The sequence below is a fragment of the Coffea eugenioides genome, chromosome 7, assembly GCF_003713205.1.
Source record: "Coffea eugenioides isolate CCC68of chromosome 7, Ceug_1.0, whole genome shotgun sequence".
In the NCBI taxonomy this organism is placed as follows: Eukaryota; Viridiplantae; Streptophyta; class Magnoliopsida; order Gentianales; family Rubiaceae; genus Coffea; species Coffea eugenioides.
The window spans coordinates 5,761,799-5,777,731 of NC_040041.1; the positions used below are offsets into that span (position 1 = coordinate 5,761,799).

The 15,933-nt window shown below is 34.1% G+C and overlaps 1 protein-coding gene across 1 annotated transcript; it reads right to left on the reverse strand.

Moving 5' to 3' along the window:
- Window positions 1-552: 552 nt before the first annotated feature.
- On the reverse strand, window positions 553-1,326 carry LOC113776736 (G2/mitotic-specific cyclin-2-like). Its single transcript, XM_027321801.1, has 3 exons — window positions 1,015-1,326; window positions 819-917; window positions 553-735 (listed from the first exon to the last, which is right to left on the reverse strand). The coding sequence occupies exons 1-3, from the start codon at window positions 1,324-1,326 to the stop codon at window positions 553-555; spliced, it is 594 nt and encodes a 197-aa protein (XP_027177602.1).
- Window positions 1,327-15,933: the final 14,607 nt, after the last annotated feature.

The window sequence follows — 15,933 nt, forward strand, 5'->3', positions numbered from 1 at the left end:
ATCTCTTTTCTTGATAATTGAAAGTATCAGGATAGCTATAGTACAACATTAGGATATCGAATTCTATGCTGACACTTTTAATTGCCAGGAGTTTTTTTTTTTTTTTGATATAGAACCAACCTTGCAGGTAGTGCTCCCTGTTGTACATTCCATCAATCAGAAACCCAAAGGACTTTTAAAATTATGCCAAAGAACATAATGCATATAGTAATCTAAAAGCAAAAGTCAATGCTCAAATATAATTTGTTGAACTAAAAGTCAGTAACAAGTACTAACATAGCAAATCCCTAACAAGTACAAACTTCAAAGATTCTCTTGTGGACAAACTAAAAGATCCTCATGTGCACAAACTAAAAGATTCTATTCCCTAACAAGTAGAAAGAACTTGCAGTAGCTTCCAAACTTTCCAATGAAATTACAGCCTTCATTCATAACCACGAATACCCCATCAATCTTCAGCTGGTTCCACCTGTGCACAAAGTTTGTTGGGATTATTAGATCATCATAACTAGCAATAAAATTCATTAATGTGTGTAAAACATAAGGAACCACTTACAAAAGCTGATCTTCAGTGTAGTTTGTGTGCCTCTCGCATGTCTTAGTCCACTTCTTGAACCCATTGATAGAGCATTGTGCAGTAAAGATTGCTGCTGCTGCTAAGAGAGACGGGGGGAACCTAAGCATTGCATACTCGACGAGGCACAGCTCAACGATAAAGAAGGACAGAAGCTCCAACTAGTCACCAGAAGATTATTGCCAGTTATTAGGCAGATCAAGATAGTGCAAAAAATTCACATACACTAAATACGAAACAATACCTTTTTATTAGATTGAGCAGCTTTAAGAAAGCGCCTCATGAAGACATAAGAAGTAGGCACTGAAAGATTAAATTGCAAGGTGTTGATCATGAAGCTCTCCTGTAGCGAGCCACAGTTCAATTTTAGTTATATGACAAAGGAAACCTTCATATATCAAAGATCAACTCATAGGCAATAGATGCAATAACAAACCTACCATCTCAAGCACGTCATTTCTGGAGTAAGCCCTGTCAGAAATCAATATGAGGACTTCAAGGACAGGAACGGAAACTTCTTCATACTTGCAAGCCAAAAGCATTGCTGTCACTCCAACAAGTTGAAGTTTCTTGCGCACCAAAGAGACTGATGGTTTGGTAGTAATTCTGAGGATACAGCTGAAGACCACAAGCACTGTTCTACTGCTGAAGACCAGTAAGATTGCAGACAGTAGGTGAGCTCTGGACCCTGTGCATATGCATTCGGGTGCTATGATAGCTGGTCTGGAGCATGGGTTCATGGGCATTTCCATCGGTGTTGCAGCTCTCAGGTGATCTTGGGGAAGAGCAGGCGGAAAATATGCCAAAGGAAGCCCCAGAGGCAGGATGTATAGTTAGAGTTGGGTGATTCTTTTTACCTCCCAATTGACTTGTTTTGCCACCCCTTCCTAGTTTTGTCTTCGATCACAAGTTGCAACAATAGTTTCAGCAGTCCATAAAAGACCAATATAAAGCACTAAAAAAATTGCAATTCTGAGCGAGTAAAGCATTCATAGATTAAAACATGCTAATTCAAAATGTACTACCTCTTAAGTACACGGCCAGCACTTCCATCATCGACAGTGAACAACCCAACGGCAATATGTTTCGGCGCAATATAATTATACCCCATAGTCCTTGAATACTCCACGGCAGCCTCAAAAACCCACTTAGTGCTCAGCGAAAACGGCACATCCGTGGCCGAGACCTCTGCCTCCTCAGGACCAAGACCACTCCCATTACCCTTACCATTCTCCTCCTTCTCATCAGTATTGGTATGCCAAATGTTCTTAACAGCTTGGCGAGCCATCTCGATTGTGATTCCAGAGCCTAAAAACCCACCGGAAGCACGATCTTCTGCGATAAGTCCTAACAAAAGATGCTGGGTATACACCATTTCTACCTCCAAAGCTTTCGCCTCCCTCTGGGAAAACATAACCGTTTTAATTGCTCTCTCAGTAAATTTCTCAAACACCCCAGCTACAATATACAATGATCGGTTTGACTTAGCTTTTCCAGACGAAACAGAAATCATGGTTTTGTCAGAAATCAAAATCCCAAAATAGGAAGAAGAAGAAGAAGAGGAAGAACAGAAGGTGCTGGTGCTGGTGCTGGTACTGGTACAGCTGCTGGTGATTGTAGAAGGAGGGTAGCTAGGAAAAGAGAAATAACATTCGGACAGCGATGGTGGTGGCGGTTGTGGGGAGAAAGACGGCGGTGAGCTTGAGGAATGGAATGAACTGAAAGCGGAGATGATGAATCCCGTGGCTGATTCTTCCTTACTTTAACTGGTCACGGGAGCCAGAAAGAGCGAAAGGAAAGAAAGTGGAAGAAAGTCTCATTTTAGTACCTCGGTCGTCTATTATTTTCCAGGTTTCCTTTGCCTATCTGCAATCGTCTTACGCCATCTACAAAAAGCTCCGGTCTTAACGCCTCTACTTGGCTGAGAGGTAATTTGCCCGAGAGTTAGTTTGCGGAGAGAGTGTTTTTTGTGAGAGAGATCAAAAGAAGCAAAATTTGACTAAGTGTTTTGGCCGGCAAATTGAAAATTTTGAATATTTCACAACAAATGAATCTTCCACCAATTCACTATGATGTTATTTTGTGCCTTTTTTTTTGTATATCTCACATTTTCTCAAGTGTCATGATAGGTAATCTAAAGGCACATTATTACTTTTATATCAGATAAAATAAAAAAAAATTAGAGTGTATATTATTGAGTTGATAACAAGTGTCATAATAGAAGTGCTATAATGACACAAACTAGCAAGTGTCCTTATAAGCATGTCACAAAAAAGCCATTTTTGTTGTAGTGAGGGTCCTTACCATCGCTATCCTCACTGTCAAATTTGTTGAATCAAGTAGTACAGCAAGTCACCAGCTCTGGATAGTGCAAAGAACAGGATTACTACGTTGTCTCTTGGTGCAATGTATATGTTTCCTGCGCTTGTTTTATGTTAGCTTGTTGTGTTAGGGAACAATTAACTTATCATTAATCAATCATTCGTATCTTTTGACATTTAGGTCAAAGCAGCCACCTCAATTAGATAGATAATTCTGTTCTAGAAATAGCAAAAGTTGAAAATATCGGAGAACTTTATAAAATTTAAACTCTTAAAAGACCCCAAATGGTAGTCAATAGTAACACAATTAATCTTTGGGATAATTTCATAAACCTACCCTGAGATTTCTAGTAGTTTCACTTGATACTTTCAAACCTTCAAAAAATCTCACTTGCCTTCCTTACTATAGACTTTTTGTATCATTTAAAAATATAATATTAACAAATTCATTTTGTGAGAGTAAATATAATTTCATTCCAAATTTTCCCTTTCATTGTCTTACTTTTTATTACCAAAATGGTGAGTATATTAATAATAAATGAAAAACAAAAACAAAAGGTACGAAGGTTTACTCTAATTGGACCAAATATAGTGTGTTTTTTTAAATATGAAGAGTTAATATTTGAAAGTTTATTTGAAGTTTTTGCAAGTTACAAAGATAATATTTTTCTTTATTGTAAAATGTTTTGAGTTAATTTAAGAAGTTTTATAAATTGTTTACATATTTTTTGAATTTTCTTTTTTTCCAAATCGATGGCTTGAAAAGTCAAAAGATATAATATTCTAAAAATTATATATAAACTTGTTTGCATGTTTTTAAGCTAGTGCAAAAATGTATTCTCATATGTAAATTATTGCAAGTTATTTTTAAGAGTATTGTAAATCGTTCATAATTTCAAGTAATATAACATTTCTTGTTTGAACCAATGACACAAAAACTATTAAAGTGTTTGTTTTATCATGTTATCAACTTTTAATTTTCATTAAAGAACTACATCGATCAATTTATAAAAATTAGAGACAACTTGATGTGTTATGATAATTAAAAAAATCATAAGAAAAGGGAAATTTTGGAATGAAATTCTATTCTCTCTCCCAAAATGAATTTTTTAATATTATATTTTGAAATGGGTTTCAAATATTACAAAAAGTTTAAAGTAGAGGAGCCAAGTGAGATTTTTCAAAATTTGAGGGTGCCAAGTGAAACTATTAAAAATCTCAAGGGAAATTTATAAAATTATCCCTTAATCGTCCGTGACACAGTTTTCATATTTCATCTGGATTGGGTATATCACTCATTTGTAGCTTTTGATTATATTGTACAAAGCTGCCACCTCAATTAGATTCACTAATTATGTTCTTCAATGAGCAACAGATGAAAATATCAGAGAAGCTTCTACACTTTCAGACGACTCCAAATGGTAGTCACACAATTAAACTTTTATGATACACTTTTCATAAATTTGATGTTTTGTATATTAATCTTGTCTTGTGGTTTTTTGTATTTGATCTAGAGTGGGTATGGTGGTAAGGATGCCGGAGAAAATTTTCTGGTTGGTCTATATTTAAGGAAGTTATTGGAGTATTGTCACCTGATGCATGCCATCGAAGCGGAAGCTTATGCTGTCAGAGTTGCAGTCCAACTTCTCCATCATTTGTCAACATTTACAGTTTCAGCACGTCAACATGTACGAGTGATTAGCGTAACGGATCTTCTGTCTCACATCCTGTGCCATTTTCTGTTATATTTTTTATTATATTGCTATTTCTCCTACGTAAATATCATGTTTTAGTTCTTTTTTTGTTTCCTTAAGATCCAATAACTATTAATTGAGTAAAAAATAAATACAGCAGCTTCAAAAAAGCAATATATAATAGAAAATTAAAAAATATAGTAGAAAATTCATAAAAAATCTTATTTTTTTATGCATTTTGATTTTTTGAGTTTGTAATTTTGTATATTACTCAATTAATAGTTATTGGATCTTAAGGAAACAAAAAAAGAACTAAAACATGATATTTACATAGGAAAAATAGTAATATAATAAAAAGTGGGACAGAGAGTGGCACAGGATGTGGGACAGAAGATCCATTGCGAGTGACTAGTGCTCGTTTTACATGTCTCCATATGCTTGTTGACACGTGTTTTAGTGTGTTTTTATTTAAATTTAACTCGAATAATTAGACTTTTCAGTTAAGTTTTGTATTTTATGGTTAAAGTGAGAAATATTGCATTTCTATGAATTTTAGCATGAAAACTTTATGTTTTTATAGGTTTAAAAACTAAGCCATCAAATGGAGCAAAGTGAGAAGATATTTGGATGATTGCTAATAATTTAAAATTGATTTCAAGATTGTTAATGATTTAAAGTTGATTTCAAGTTACATAAAGTGCAATTTAAATATAAGTTATTTTGTTATTTTGTGGATCATGAGTTAAAGCTGTGAGTTAGATAGCTACTACTAATATTTTATTTGTCCCCCACAATTTAATGAAGAATAGAAAGATGTCACTTGTCACCCCCCAAATCATATCCGGTTCAGATAATTACCCGCTTTAAATATTCAGAACCATGTACAATATCTTTTACAACTTGTACATCATCGCATACATGCTGGAAAGCAATGGCACAAATGGTAGAAGCCAAATATATTGTTCATGGAGAACAATGAACTCGCATTGGGAAAATAGTTATCCTAGATAATCTGAGCCAAAAACTTTTAACACAGGTAATTAAAACAACTATATTTCCTGGCCCACACCCCCAGGATCTATATTGTCTAATCCCACAATTCCTAACTTTGTGTCCACTAAATTTTTTCCAAGAACTGGAGGACTCTTCTAGCAATTAGATTTCCCACCATTTTTAGTTGAGCACAAGTCACAAAGGTGACAACTAGCCGCATGTTTGGTCATGTGATATTCACATTATATACGTAATTTTTAATTTACTTTTTATCTCACATATATTACATCACAAAAATTGATACAGTTTTATTATAAATAATTTTTTTCACAAATAATCTCCTATCCACACACATTCAGTGTTTCCTCCAGCATTAACAGCTAACATGAATTTGACCGGTACACAAGCCCCTTTTTATAAGAGGGAACATAAAAGGGAACACAAGCCATAGGACTAGATGAAACCCCTTTCCTATCCTTTTTATTTTTTTTTTTCAGTTATGTGTTTTACATTATTATCGTTTTCAGGAAGCATAATTGGACCAAAGGCCTTAAAAGAAAAGAAGGTTTGCTTGTTTATTAGTTTTAATCATCTTTTTTTTTCTTAATTTTATCCTCCTAAAAATTTGACTGCTTGAACAAAAAAACAAAAGTGAACAATAACTTGCCAAATTATTGAGTAAAGTAAGGTTCTGAAAATGGTACAATCTGTTGTTATATTTAATTTGATGAAAGATTCAAACTTGAAACTTGTTTGATGGAAAAGATGGCAAATCTAGCAACTTTTATGAGTGGAAAACCAAATAATAAAGGTGTTTGTTTGTAATTTTGGATTTTAACGTGGTCAGATTACGCCTTTGACGGGACATTCTTTCTAAAAATATCTCCTGATAAATGGCTTTTTTTATAGTTCACTTTGGATTTGGGAGGACAAAAGGATATAAAAGAAATGATTTGTAAAAGAAGATGATTGTAACCCCCCCCCCCCCCCCCCCCCCCAACAAAAACACATAAAACACCGACCAAAAACAAAACACAACAAAAAAAAAAAAAAAATCCCTCCACAAAGTTTGACAAGATGGGTTTGACAAGCTTCCGGTTCTTGCCGCAAGAAGCTTAACTACAAAAGTGAAAAATTATAAGGGGAGGGAGTTGGCAAGGACCTCGTCGATTCTTGGTCTAATTTGTGGACTTGTAGGCTATTGGGCATTTGCTGAACTTAAAAAATCTTTTATGGAGCCGTTATATCATGAAAGAAATACTTTGTTCCAGGAGAACCCAACCGCTTTCAGCTCGCAAATCTATCGTGTTATATTGAAACTCATATTTGACTTTCAAGTCTTCCTCCCACCCATTTTTACTTGTACGTCTTAGGTTTACTTGAAATGTGATCATCAAAAAATGAAAAAAAAAGTTTAGAAATTACTTTTGTTGTTTCATTGAATCAATATAGAAAAATAGCACTATCTAATTAATTGGAAATGATTTCTATGATATTACATGCATTCTCAGCCATATCTCAAGTAGTAGCTGATTTCAATCCAAAGCAGAAGGATCTTGCTAGGAATACCGAAATCTTTAATCTAGACTTTTAATCTTATTGTTAATTAATTGATTTATTGGCTGTAAAATCTTAGCAACTTTAACCAGATTTCTAATTAGTTCCCAAGTTTCTTCCCATGACTTTCTTACCAGGTTTCCATGATTTTCATTGTCAATCTCAACGTCTAAAAAGAGATTGCTTCTTCCTCTAATAACCCGCCGTTCCCTCTTGTCCATCAGCAGGTTTCCATGATTTTCATTGTCAATCTCAACGTCTAAAAAGTGATTGCTTCTTCCTCTATTAACCCACCTTTCCCTCTTGTCCATCACAGTTCTTCTCATCATTGTGGTTCTCAGCATATTAACTTGAATAGTATGCCAAATCTTTAAGATATATTTCATTCTCAAGGGACCATTCCTATTAAAGTCTAAAGGTATAATTTATTTGACACACATTAATCTAGCAACAAAGCACGAGTTTTGCCGGGGGGAAAGGGCTCATTTTGTTTCATCAATCATTTGTGTTGTAAAATCTAACATACTTTGGTCTCTTTTTATCAGATGACAGATGCAGTTTGGAAGACCATCCACATGGAAATTATTGTGCATATCATTGGGAAAGCTATGGCTAAACTGATACTGCTGCTTGGTAGATTTATAGAGAAGGTTGAGGGCACAGCAGCTGAGGGGGGCACATTTTGTTTCATCAATTCTCTGTGTTGTAAAAACTAACATTCTCTCCTGGTCTATTTTTATTAGATGGATGAAAGTTTGAAGGCCATGGATATGGTGATGCAAATAATTTTTAATATCACTGGGAAGGCTGTAGCTGAAACGATACCACTGCTTGGCAAGTTCGCAGAAAAGGTGGAGGGCATAGCAGTTGAGAGCATGGTTCAAAGAATCCGCCAAGTCTGAGATGACTCGGCTGAGTCATCACCGGAACAGAGCTCTCCATTCTAATATCGAGACGAAATGATTTCGAAGTACATGAATCGTCGAAAACTCGGTCAAGTCACCTAGAACTCGGCTGAGTCATCGAGAACTCGGCTGAGAAGTCTCTGACAAGAATAGAAACGACTGAGTCACACTGATTCATCCCGAATCAACTTGAATCCAACAAAAAAAGTATATTTTACAGATTTTCTTTTATTAATTTTTTAAATTATTTTTGTTTAGCATATTTTTTAATATTATTTATAATTTTTAAAATATTAAATGTTTCAAAATTTGTATCTCTCCGAGATCGATGTGGAGCAATCCGGGCTGCGACCGCGACCGCGATTGCAACTTTGAACCATGATTGAGAGGGCGGCGCATTTCGTTTCATCAATTCTTTTGCTCGTAAAAACTAACAATAACATTCCTTGTTTGTTTGTTTTTATTAGATTTTGGATGCAAGTTTGAAGGCCATGGTTACGGTGATGCAAATCATTATGACTATCGTTACAAAGGCTACAGCTGAAATATATCGACTGCTTGGCAAGTTCAGTGAGAAAGTGGAGGACATGGCATTTGAAAGGGCTGCAAAGCTATCAGTGGATGCAGGGACGAGTTACTTGGGCTTGGGATATGATGTGCAATTGCTGTCTAGGAATCGGAACACATTGAGGAGTAGAGCATCTGACATAAAGGAGGCAGTGGAAAGAGCCAAGGTGTCCGGACGACAGAAGAGGAAAACTGAGGTTAAACATTAGAGGAAGTAGAAACATTAGACAATGATTTCATTGCATTGCTGAGAAGGGAACAATAAGAGGGATTTTTGAATCGTTTCTTGATTGGAGGCCATGCCAGTAAGATTAAAAATCAAGTTGTCGAATTAACTGAACAAAGCCAGCATTTTAACCGGCTTTTGGAGGAAAAACCAGGAGAATGAAAGCCCTAAAAACCAAGAGAAGTTGGAGAACCAAAATTGATGATAAAATTAATAGTGCTGTCATTTGAATGAACATCCAAGTAGGATTTGATCTCCTTCAAGATAAATGCAGATATATTTTTGTTTTGTGTTTTTTTGGGTTACTTTTGTCTTTTGATGACTCTGTGAGAGTTTTATCAAGAGGAAAGAGTTGAGGTGAAGCGTAAGACATAAGATTAAACGAAATAGTTAACTTCATTTATGAAAATCTTTTTAGTCCTTGATTGGTAATAATTAGTATCAATGTTATTTGTTTTCTTCTTTTTTCTGATTGTTTACTGATATGTTCTTGTAAATTAAAAAAAAAAAAGAATAATTACTTCAACAAAACTTTTTATGGGGTTGTAAGATAAATATGCACTTCTATCTATACAGTGGTGTAAGGTGTGAATGCTATATTTATTGAATGACGCCTTGTTTGGATTGCCATTTTTTTTAAATATTGTTATACTTTTTGTGAATACATTTCTCAATTACTTTTTAATATTACATATAATAAATCCCTACAATATATTTTTCTACAAAAATTTCAGAAAATAACAATCCAATTTTATATTTTCCCAAGAACTTGGTGTAGGTGAGGTGAGGAAACTTTAATGGTATGAAGTACAAACCATAAAAGAGTACCGGAACTTTAATTGAAAAAATTCAAGACATGTCCATGTCTTATTTGCTCAAGTAAGAAAATTTTGCAAATCAATTTTAGACTGGACAAAAGGAGGAACCATGCACAGGTAATTTTGCAGCGACTTGACATCTCAATTTAGAATACTCATGCCATTTGTTACTATTGTTTCTACACCAAACCATTTACTTTGCCAACAATCCCGCCTGCGAGATGTATATGTTTTACTCCATTTTCAGTTCACCACTTTGAAAAGCCTTCCTTGCAATTTCCGGGAAGTTTCCTTTAGCCGTTGTTGTCAAACCAAGTCATTTCCTGTACAGGGGTGGTCCCCTTCTAATTGTCCATTTTGTTGAGGCACATATGGGCAGGCGTCCGTTTAGACTTTAGATGGCCTCTGTTTGGCCTGTTTTAACCCAAAAAAAAAAAATTAAAACATCAATTATGGTAATATTTTAAAGCATCCAAAAGTTTTTAAAAAATACAAAAAAGGTATACATTAAGTAGGATGCTGGTGGTGGGTGGCAAAGATTGCCATTTGTGAGTGGCAAGGTGAGGGCTTTGAGGGTATTTTGAACAAACACCAGTATTTTTTTTTTTCTAATATTGACATAAAATAACTGTAGTTTGTACAGCAAACTTTGTAACAAACACTCAAAAAACATACCATTCAAGTGAACCGTAAATAATTTCATTCTTGAAAATTTTGAGAAATTTCATTGGTGATCAAAAGAAGCCTTCATTTCCGATATGCTCTGAAAAATGTAAAAGCGCCAAAAAGGCAGATCAGGGAGTAGGTACTAGTAAAAAGAATTCATACAGCTACCATTCTTTTAAATTGAAAAAGGGGTCAAAAAGCATTTTGGTCGGGTACCCTCCAAAGATTTTCTCGCTGTTCATTGGTAACTTTCCCCCTTCTCTTTTTTTTTTTTTTTTTTTTTGTCAACGCAATGGGTATCTGGGTCCATGGACTGATTACCGTACGACTCAACTAATCCCACAGCGTTGCCGGGAGAGGCTGCCCAACATCACCGACCAGGTAAACCCGGGGACTCGATCCCTGGACGTGGCTCTCTCCCAACTGGAACTACAACCACGGAACCGAACCCCGAAGGGCAACTTTCCCCCTTCTCTCCTCGTCCAATTAATCAGGACAATAAGAAAAACCGCAGTTGACGATAAAATTAATATATATTTGATGAATTTTGAAGTAAAACTAATTTGAGAAAATGTGGCAAATGGCTGTAAAGTAGGAATTAATTTCCATGAAGATTTCTCTTCTTTTTTTTTTTTTTTTTGTCTGGTTGCTTCTAATGACTCTGCGAGTTTTTTAGCAAGGGAAAAGAGTGCGGATACAATTATGGACTGAAAGTTGAAGCCCGAGGCCTAAGATTAAACGAAGGAAATATTGGACTTCATTTATATAACTATTTTAGCCTTTTGATTGCTAGTAATTGGTATCCGTGTTACTTGCATTTTTCTCTTTTTTTCCCCCTTATTTTTAATGACCTATTATTGTAATTAGAAAAAGAAATAAGAACAAGTACTACGTCGAATTTTTTATGGTCTGGTTAAGATATAGTCACAGACATCTACCTACGCAATGATGAAAAGTGAAAGGCAAATCATCTGCAACATCTATTCACTACCACAACTCCTTCTAAGTAGAGGTGTCAAAATGGGTGATTTGGGTGGATTTGGATTGGGTAAAATGGGTAATGGGTATAAGTGAGCCATTTAATTAGATGAGTATAAATGGGTAAGTCAAAAAATGAATTGGATAACCCAATTACCCATTTATAACCCATTTATTTTAATTTTTTGTAAACTCATTTATGCAAACTAAGTTATCAATTTATACCGCTCTTTGTACCCATTGTTAATTTTAAATATTTACTTATAATGTTCAATAAGCCTAATTACCAATTTTTTTCATTTATACTCTATGTCGCAAAATTACATATTATTTAATAATTGAATAATAAGAATAAAAAAATTTGAACTAAGTACTATAAAAGTTAATATAAAAACTTAATCCAAAAATTTTTAACTCCTAACATTTTTTTCACATGTAAATTTAAAATTTCATTTTAGAAAGATAAGAAAAGAGGCTAAAACTTATCATAAATTGGTAATGCTATAAAATGAGCAAGTTAACAAACTAAGAGAAAATAAAATCAACAAATAATAATAATAATGAAACAAAAGTAGTTAACATCATGACAAAATGAAAATTTTGAAAAAAAAAATGGGTGGGGGAAGAGAAGAGACTTGGGGAAAGAGAATTCTAAATGGGTTAATTGGATTTGATGGACTACCCAATAATATACATTTATTAAATGGGTATTATTGGGTAACCCATTTATATCCATCTACAAAAATTTAAGATACCCATATCCATCTATTCATGGACAGGTATGGGTAAATTTAATTAAGTGGGTTGGTTTGCCACCTAAACTTCTAAGTACCCACTCGAACGACTAAACTAGCAGGTCATCCTGCAAAGAACAATTGCTTCCCCCTTGACTAATTGATCTTATGTTGTTAGAAGGTTCATTCCAACTATATTTTGAAAAATTTCTTCACTAACAAAACCCAAGAAAAGCCCTTTCAAAGTTTTATATCAAAATGAAAAAACAATGGTGACAGCATTGCTTTCTCACGCCTCATGCTTATGTTTTAAAGTTTTTTTATTAAGTTGTGATCACTTTGATTTTTCTACCAATCAATTTGTCTAAGAATTATATAAGATGAATGTGTAATCTCTATTCAAACAGTTTTCGAACAAAATATAGTATATTATTAAAAGTTACAACCACTAATTACTTAACATGAGTGTTGAATCAGCATGCATGTGAGTCAAGCAGTCGTGTAATTTTTCCTATAATTAGAGCACAATATCTTAAAATTTCTTGTAGCTTGGAAATAGTTTTTAAGAAATCATATTGCATAAGCAAAAGGATACATAGACAAATACATAATATGGGAACCGATAGTATCTAAATTAAACTAGTCAAAATATCATTCTATGCTAGCATTTAGCATATAGACATACCAAATATTGGAAATGTAATAGATATTCTTTGAATAGAGTATCCACTACTCAATAGACAGTCTATATATAATTCTTTAAACTTTAAAAGTGCACTACTGTTTATGCTTTGGATTTAAAAGTAGGAGTACCTCTCTAGAGTTGCAACGTACTCCTTAGGTTAAAAAGTATGTACAGTTCTTTGGATTTAACCACGGGTACAAACGTTTGAACTCCTAATTTATAGTTGGGTTGCATTTTATACTTTGTATTTGTATATTGGCCAACTAAACTCAGCAAATTGGTTGATAATTCTAATTGATAGATTGCAATTTTATCATTTATTTTATTATTAATTTCCCTTATTACCTGACCTGATATGGATTAATTGTTAGATTCTACTCACTTTTGAAAATTTACATTTATTACAGGAAGTAGAATGAAAATACCACAACAAATGTTAATTTGACAGTCATCAGGAAAGAGTTCAACTAGCAGACATTCAAGAATATTTTTGAAATATCAAGATGCGACCCTTTTTGGTAATTTGTAAAAAATAGCTTTCTCAGCAAAAGGGGGGCTGGAGTCTTCTTCTTCGACAGAGGCGGACACCGTACAGGAGCAGTAGGCATTAGATAGAAATTAGAAATAGCAGACAACGAGGACTGGGGCGTCTGATCGGGCCGCAGGGGATTAGTCGGGTCCCGTAAGAATTGATTCGGACACCCCTGTGTAGACAAAAAAAAAAAAAAACAACGAGGACTACTTGGTAGCCTAGCTTTTTGACTTTTCTCTTTAGTTTTTGGGTAGCTTTACCTAGAGGCAATTAGAAAGACAAACAAATCATTCCTGTAGCTTTTCTTTTTGATGTTTGCTTTTCGTGCTTTGTGGCTCTCCTGCGGCTGCCTCGTATGTCTGGGACAATTAGAAACGATTGACTCAAATAGCTGCGGCTGGCTCATCCTTTGTAATTCGAGCAAATTGAATTCTCTCGATCAATGACAAAGGCCGCAATTGTTCCTTCTGCTTTGTGTGGGTGTTCCTCGTTAGGGATGCACTAAATTCCTTTTCTAGTCAAGAAACAATGGAGGTTTTGGTTCGTCTAAAATTGTGAGATCGATTTAATTTTATCTTTTCCTTTTATTTATTGGTATTCACATATTCTCTGATTACCGTGCTTATGGTTGTTCAATTAATTGATTGTCTTGAATCCGGATAATTAGTTGATTTGGTAATCTATTGTCAATTGGGGTATTAAATCTGTAATTGTTTAATTGCCTTGAAATAGTGACAATTGGCATGATTAGATTTGTGTCAGGAGAATATGCAGGCTAATTTAAAATAACCCTGGTAGTGCGTTATTTGGTTAGAATAGGGCTCCGTTAACATGTAAGGCAATTGGGGAATTAAATCTTACGGGCGTATCTAAAATTATTTCTCAATTAGAGCAATGATTAACGGGCGTACCTTAATCACCGACACAGTAAGGAGGGGTTGACTGTCATCGCTTGTTTGACAGTTATAACCTATTTATTAGTAAATAATTGGAATTGCCTTTGCAACGATGATCAATTAGATGAATCATTGTTGAAGTTATTTCTTGGCTAGACTTTTAATTATTATTACTCTGATTTCAGTGAATTGTCATTAAATTTTTAGTTGGCTATTTTATTTTTAGTTGAACTGCTTTAATTGCATGTCATCCTTTATACCATAACATCCCTTGTGTTACTTTGGATTTCAAAAGAGACAAATATCCCCAATCCCTGAGGATACGGCCCTACTTGCCCTGTTTATAAATTAATAATTATTTGTGAAAAAGTCATCCCATTCGGGTATATCGGATCAAGCAAACTCTTCGGAAACAGGGTGAATCAAGTAATCCATTGCACACCTAGAGTTCCTGCTACAGTACTTGGAATCGGATTTTAGTTACTTTAATTGGAAATTAGATTTATTTTTATTATTGCACAGGCATCGACAACCTGTCACCAATACACTTTCCGACATTCCTGGAATTTCCTTGACGAGGTTCTGCTATCATGAACCCTTAAAGTCATTGGTGGTCTGCTGTTAGTTCAACTTTTAGTCTTTTACCATATTCAAAAAAAAAAAAAGAATTTTAGCATTCTTTCCTCAGTACTCAAGAATCATATTACATACTTTTGGCAGAGTCTCAGGGTTTTTAGCTTCTTCAAGTTTTCTTGTCAATAATGCAAACTTTTGTCTTCTAACAGAGTCTTGCTGTTCTCAGTTTTTTCAAGATAACTTGACCTGATTTTAAGATACAATGATATCACACCTGATCTTGATTTTGTAAATTTTTGTGATTGTTTTTCAAATCATCATGTTATATTTAGCTTTCTAAGGCCCAAAATCTTGATCACTATTTTTTTCTCTTTTCTTTCAACACATGGAGTGCTCTCTCCAAAATCTTTACATGATTGACATTTTTTGGCAAAATTTCAAATATTATTGTAGTTGCAAAATTTTTATTATCAATTCTTTAGAGAAGATAAATGTTTGGACTAGCCTGATAAGGTCTAGAGCTTACCATGATGTTATATTTTATTATCCTGATTAATTGAGATGTACAGATCCCTAAAAGGAAAGACACAATTTTTTAGTTTAAAAACGTCTTGAAGGGCAAAATGAAATAGAGTAATATTAATAGGAAAAATAGGGTAGTCAATTAAAAAAATTCGTTTGGCATATTAAGGAGATAATGGTCAAAAGCTTGAAACTCGAAAGTTCTTTTTTAGTAATATCTAATGTACATATATGTTTGTAAATTCATCGAGTAATAACAGGCTAGTAATAATAGGATCTTATGATTTCTTAGATCTAAATAGAGGATTGTAATTGGCCTGATTCTTAGCCAGAATGAGTTGTTCCAGACCACGATTTGACTAATACTGCCAAAATTGAATCCTGGTACATGACGAATTTATAAGAGTAAATTGATATTTCTCCGGATATTGTAGTAAATATCTTATTTTTGCCAATGGGAAGAATCATAGATGAGCTTAAAATTGCACAAATATTGCATTGACTGAAGAAGATTTTTCTTTTCCTATTTACCTGTTGTGTTTTGAACTTTATTAAGCAATGTGCAGACTAAGGGTGTGTTTGATAAAACTGAAGTCTGAAATTTGAAATTTGAAGTCTAAATCCATTAAATTATTGAATTGTTAAATATTACATCTAATATATTTGAGTGCATATTACATTCAGTGATG

What these genes read in the sequence shown, in the direction of transcription:
- LOC113776736 (XM_027321801.1), bottom strand. Translation starts at nt 1,326, where the DNA reads ATGGAAATGCCCATGAACCCATGCTCCAGACCAGCTATCATAGCACCC. An exon ending in GAAATGACGTGCTTGAGATG is followed by an intron (nt 918 to 1,014) that starts GTAGGTTTGTTA and finishes GGCTCGCTACAG; the next exon opens with GAGAGCTTCATGATCAACAC. An exon ending in CTGCTCAATCTAATAAAAAG is followed by an intron (nt 736 to 818) that starts GTATTGTTTCGT and finishes TCTGGTGACTAG; the next exon opens with TTGGAGCTTCTGTCCTTCTT.